The sequence below is a fragment of the Montipora capricornis genome, chromosome 12 (assembly GCF_036669925.1).
Source record: "Montipora capricornis isolate CH-2021 chromosome 12, ASM3666992v2, whole genome shotgun sequence".
NCBI lineage: Eukaryota > Metazoa > Cnidaria > Anthozoa > Scleractinia > Acroporidae > Montipora > Montipora capricornis.
Window position 1 is genome coordinate 14581061 of NC_090894.1, and position 5000 is coordinate 14586060.

Below are 5000 nucleotides of genomic sequence, written 5' to 3' on the forward strand. Positions count from 1 at the left end.
GGCTTATATGGCGTAGGTCAGAGAGTTACAATGTGCTGCTAAGTTACAATGGCAATAAAACGTAATAATTACAATATTAACAGAGAAAAGGCAGACTATTACAACTTGCTGCATATAAAGCAAAATAAACATAATTAATGATAGTGTGAGTATAAACTATGGGATAAACTATGGGTGGAAAAGAAAGAATTCACTGTCAGTAATTGATCTACTTGGTATAAAAATTTATAATGAGTGAAAACAATCTCTTTGTTTATGTTTATAATTAAAAAGAGTAAGTGAATTACGAAGTAAGAGAGGGTGAATGTCGTGCCAAAAACTGTGCCCAAGGTCTCAAGTATAACACAAGGCCGCAGACCGAGGGCCATACTCGAGACCTTGGGCACAGTTCTTCCCTTGTAAGGACCGAGCAAGCTTAAGGCCGGTGAATAACCTGTTTAGTTTTTGTTCCTAACGAGCGAGAGTGGAAAATTCGGAGAAAGACCCCACGCACGTCACATTGTTAGCGGAATTGCTAAGGGCCGATTTGCACGGTACGACTTTGTCGCATGCGACAACGGCTTACGACAGGCCCACGACATGATTTACGATTGTTGTGTACGTCAGAAAAAATGTCGTAGCATTTTAAAACATGTTTTAGGGCCGATTTACACGGTACGACTTTGTCGCATGCGACAACGGCTTACGACAGGCCCACGACATGATTTACGATTGTTGTGTACGTCTGCAAAAATGTCGTAGCATTTTAAAACATGTTTTAAAACGCTGCGACAATCGTAAAGTCATGTCGTAGGCCTGTCGCATGCGACAAAATCGTATCGTGTAAATCGGCCCTTAAAACGCTGCGACAATCGTAAGTCATGTCGTAGGCCTGTCGTGATGCTTGTCGCATGCGACAAAACCGTATCGTGTAAATCGGCCCTAACAATGTCTTAGGGCCGATTTACACGATACGATTTTGTCGCATGCGACATTTTTTCTGACGTACACAACAATCGTAAATCATGTCGTGGGCCTGCCGTAAGCAGTTGTCGTATGCGACAAAGTCGTACCGTGTAAATCAGCCCTTAAGTCGTCCTTCAGAAATTTCCGGAGCAGATCATAAGTAACACCTGGGCTAGTCTTTCATATACCGGATCCGAAATAATTAATGTCCATGAAACAAAAAGAAAAAAGCGTACATAACAATACTTATTAGCAAGGCCTAATACAAATAACAATTGTTCTTTTATCCTGCTTCATTTTAGTCCGATAAGTGATAGTCTACCCAAGATGTGTTATGACCGTCCGTGGAATTTAACAACAAAGGAGTGCTGTATTCCTAAGACCGAAAAACATCCTTAACAAGTTCCAGTTAAGGAAGGTTAAGGTCTTGTGCCCCTTGCTAAATAGGGAGTTTAAGAAACTAGGACGGCTTCGGCAACGCTAACGCCAAAAAGAAGTAAAATTATCGGTTAAAAGAGGAAAAATTTATCGTGCTGTACGTGCGGCACGCATTTTTGAACAATTCTCTCCCGTACTTGTCAAAACAACAACGTAAAATGGCCAATTTTCTGGTTTTGACGACAACATGGACAAACAACAGTGAATCTTTTCTTCTCTCTCTTTGCTTCAAATCCGTACAAACCTGAATCTGTTTGAAGCATACTTCGCCCATATTCTACAACATAAACTACTACTTTCAAGTGAAGTTTTCGTCGCCATAGCTTTCGTGGTTTCTTAAACTAGGGAGTTTAAGAAACGACAACGGCTACGACTACGACAACACCACAAAAAAATAATATCATTGGTTAAAAGAGCATAAATAATCGTGCATGCTGCACGTGCAGCACGGACTTAAGCAAGAATGTTTGCGGTCCTCTGCGTGACGACGACGTGAAATCATCAAATTTGAGGTTTTGACGACAACTTAAGCATGCAGCAGAGAATCTTTCATTCTCTCTTTTCACTCTGAAACCGCTCGTACCAATTTCTTTTTAGGATACTTCGCTCATATTGTAGGACGTGAACGAGACTGAATAATCGCAAAAGACTTATGATAGTGCCAAGTTATATTTTGAGGTGACGATTTCGTCGACCGTCGCAGATCCTAAAGTCCCTAAATAACTAGACTCCGAATCGGCTCACATTCAGCCTACTAGTAAACACGCACAAGTTTGTATAAATTACCTCTCGTCCGCTTCTAGAAAGTGACTTTCAACTAATAGTTTTGTTGATAATACCGGTAACTACTTAGAAAGTAGGTTTTGTCCTAGACTATCAGAGACGCGAAGATTTTTCCAAAGGTGCCGAAGAAATATCGAGTTGATTCCCAATCAAGCGACTTGAGGAATCGAAAGATCACTCATTTCCCGTTCATGTTATTTGCCTCAAATTCTTACATTTTTTAAAAATGTGTTCAAACAGAATATTAATGAAACTCAAATTCTATTCTAAGGCTTCAAACTGTTGAAAAGAGTTAGCAGGTGCGCATATGGCGTTGTTTTAATAAACAAAACTCCGAAGTTGAGATGTTTTGCATACAATGCTGATACGCGTTTTAAATAACACTTGCACGCGAAATTAGCTCATGTTTCATGAGCGCGTTCGCACCGCAGAAATTAAGCCACGCGACCTTATTCACCGCCTAATTAATCTTCCATGCCTCGTTAGTTCGACAGGATAATTTCTTTTATCTTCGAGACTTTTGCTCCGCTTTGGGAGCAAAAAATAATTCTTCAATTCTCATTTCCGCGCTGTAATTTAGAAACAAAATCTCAAAGATATTCAGACCGTCCAAATTCATTCGAAATAAATTTTGTCTTGTTTTCTTTATTTAACTCACTGTTCGTTTCACAGCTCCTACGAAAATGAAAGGCTCGCTTTAATTTACCAAGAGCGGGTCATTGCTAAGATTAACTTCGTTGCAAATAGTACCAATACCTTGTGTTTGATGAACGGTTCCATTAACTTACCAGCAATTTGTTCTTCGGATAATCTTTTGTCCTGCTTCTGTAGGGAACAGTTTGAACAAAAGAAAACTAGCTTATGAGATTAGCAAGAACTGCAAAATACACTTCCCAGTGGTTATTGCCAACATATAAACTCGTTCTGTGGTTTCAACGCTGCATTAAACAAGCGCCACAGCTCCCGACAGAATTTAGGATGTAAGTTGTCTTTCAATGTCCTACCTCGATTTGTTTATTCGGCATGGCGTTCATCTGGAAGTATTACAACTGCTTTGGATTATTTAACGCACGAAAAAGGCCATTCCGCGAGAATTTTGTTTATCTTTCTTCAGCAGCTCACGTTCTCACTCAGTTGGTGAGGGTAGTCAAATAAAATATTTATAACTTTCTATTCGCGTCTTCGTAACGTAAATACATGAATTTTAAATCGAGGTAGAGGCGTTGTGTAATATGAGAGTTGTGTCCCATGCAAACCAGCTGTATTGCAGAACATGTCTAGAGCGATAGTTGGCAAAAAAGGATCAGAATTATCTCCTTTTTCTGCCTTGATGTTGCAATTCTTTTGACTGAAGGGGAAATATTTCTTGTTGTTTTATCAACAAAGATCGCATGTTCCAAAAAGAGACTTCAAGATGTGATCGTATACCGCGAAAGCATTTTCATATAAAAACTCACAATTTCGCATAAAAGAAGTGAATTGATTAAATTATTTCTTAAGGACGTTCGCGCTCAAAATGTTCTTACGTAAAGATTATTTTTAAAACTTGCCACGCAGAAAGTTAATCAGGCCCGTAACTAGGATTTCATGTGGGGGGGGGGGGGGGTGCTAACGAGGCCAAAGTGGACCAAACTACCGAAATGTATTTTTGATTGTCTGATCCATTTATTTGGGAAAGTAGCAATACATGAGAAATTGTAGCGGGAAAGTACACGGTAGGAAAGTATCCACACTCGAGGAGGATACTTCGAATTAAATCTAAATGCGGATTTTTGAGATTCATGATAGCCTGCAGTGCAGGCGTTATTTTGGCGCGGAACGCTTGATAAACCAGGTTTTCGATGCCGCCATCTTGGATTGTGATTAGATGCTTGACCGGGAGAGGGTTGGTGCAGTGGCGGGTTGGGGGTGGGACACTCGAAATAACTTCCCCTCCCCCTCCCCCCTTCCCCATTTTCCCACTTAATGCCTACTCCCTCAGCAAATATTTCCTCGCCCCAATCTTCCACAGTTACAAAATCTTAGAAAGATGGTGGCCTAATACGAAAATGTGCACTCGCGCGCCCAAAATACGCCTGCACTGCAGGCTAGATTCATCACTTCAGCGTTTTTTGGGAAAGGATTTGAAAAAAGTATTTTTGACAAGCGGTTTTCCATGCAAAAATGGTACACAACAGCTACCGCCGTACGTGACAGTTAAGCCCAAATGTTTTTCTCGTGCTATTTTCACCGTACGATCGAAGACATAATAGGTCGAAAATAGTTAGGTTTCCTACAAATTTCACACCAGAAAATACACTAAAAGTTTCTTGACAGCAACAATTTTGTTAGCACCTTTCCTACAGCGAAAAAATCATGTTTTTCGTCATTTCTTTTTATCGATCGCCAAGGTATTTTTTTACTGATGGCATTTTCATTTAAGAACTTCTCGAAAACAAACTTAACCGCTATTTTTTTTCTTGTTTTTAAAATTTGCACGCAACTCTGGGTTTGTTTGTTTGCGTTGTCATGGAAAATAATTTCGGATTTTGCGTTTTTTGAAACTGGAAAATCCATTGATTCGAGATCAGAAACCCGTTTTTGGTTTTTCCAAAAAAACGCACCCTTAGCTGTGCCCTCATTGAAATGTTCTGAATGGCTCGGGCTACTAGGGTGCAGTTGGTTTTAGTTTCCCAGTGAATAAATTACTGCTTTTTCCATTCTTTGATTTTATTTAAATGTTAAGTTTTAAACTTCAGTTTAACCGACTGCACGCCTTAACTTGGATATTGAGTATCAAAATGCGGACCTTTGGGCCCCCCCCCCCCCCCCCCCCCCCCGCCTGGTTACGGGCC

General features: G+C 40.2%; 1 protein-coding gene across 2 annotated transcripts in view; it reads right to left on the reverse strand.

Annotated features, from left to right (window-relative positions):
* The window catches only part of LOC138027847 (calmodulin-like), a 13635-nt gene extending 10296 nt beyond the window's left edge, over positions 1–3339 (reverse strand). For both annotated transcript variants that reach the window (XR_011127521.1, XM_068875465.1), the window contains exons 1-2: positions 3171–3339; positions 2955–2991 (exon numbers count right to left, since the gene is read on the reverse strand). Coding sequence is in view for 1 of the 2 variants with exons in the window: in XM_068875465.1 (XP_068731566.1) it covers positions 2955–2991; positions 3171–3200 (67 nt within the window). In the remaining variant the exon portion in view is untranslated. The remainder of the gene's footprint in view (positions 1–2954; positions 2992–3170) is intronic.
* Between the last annotated feature and the right edge of the window lie 1661 nt (positions 3340–5000).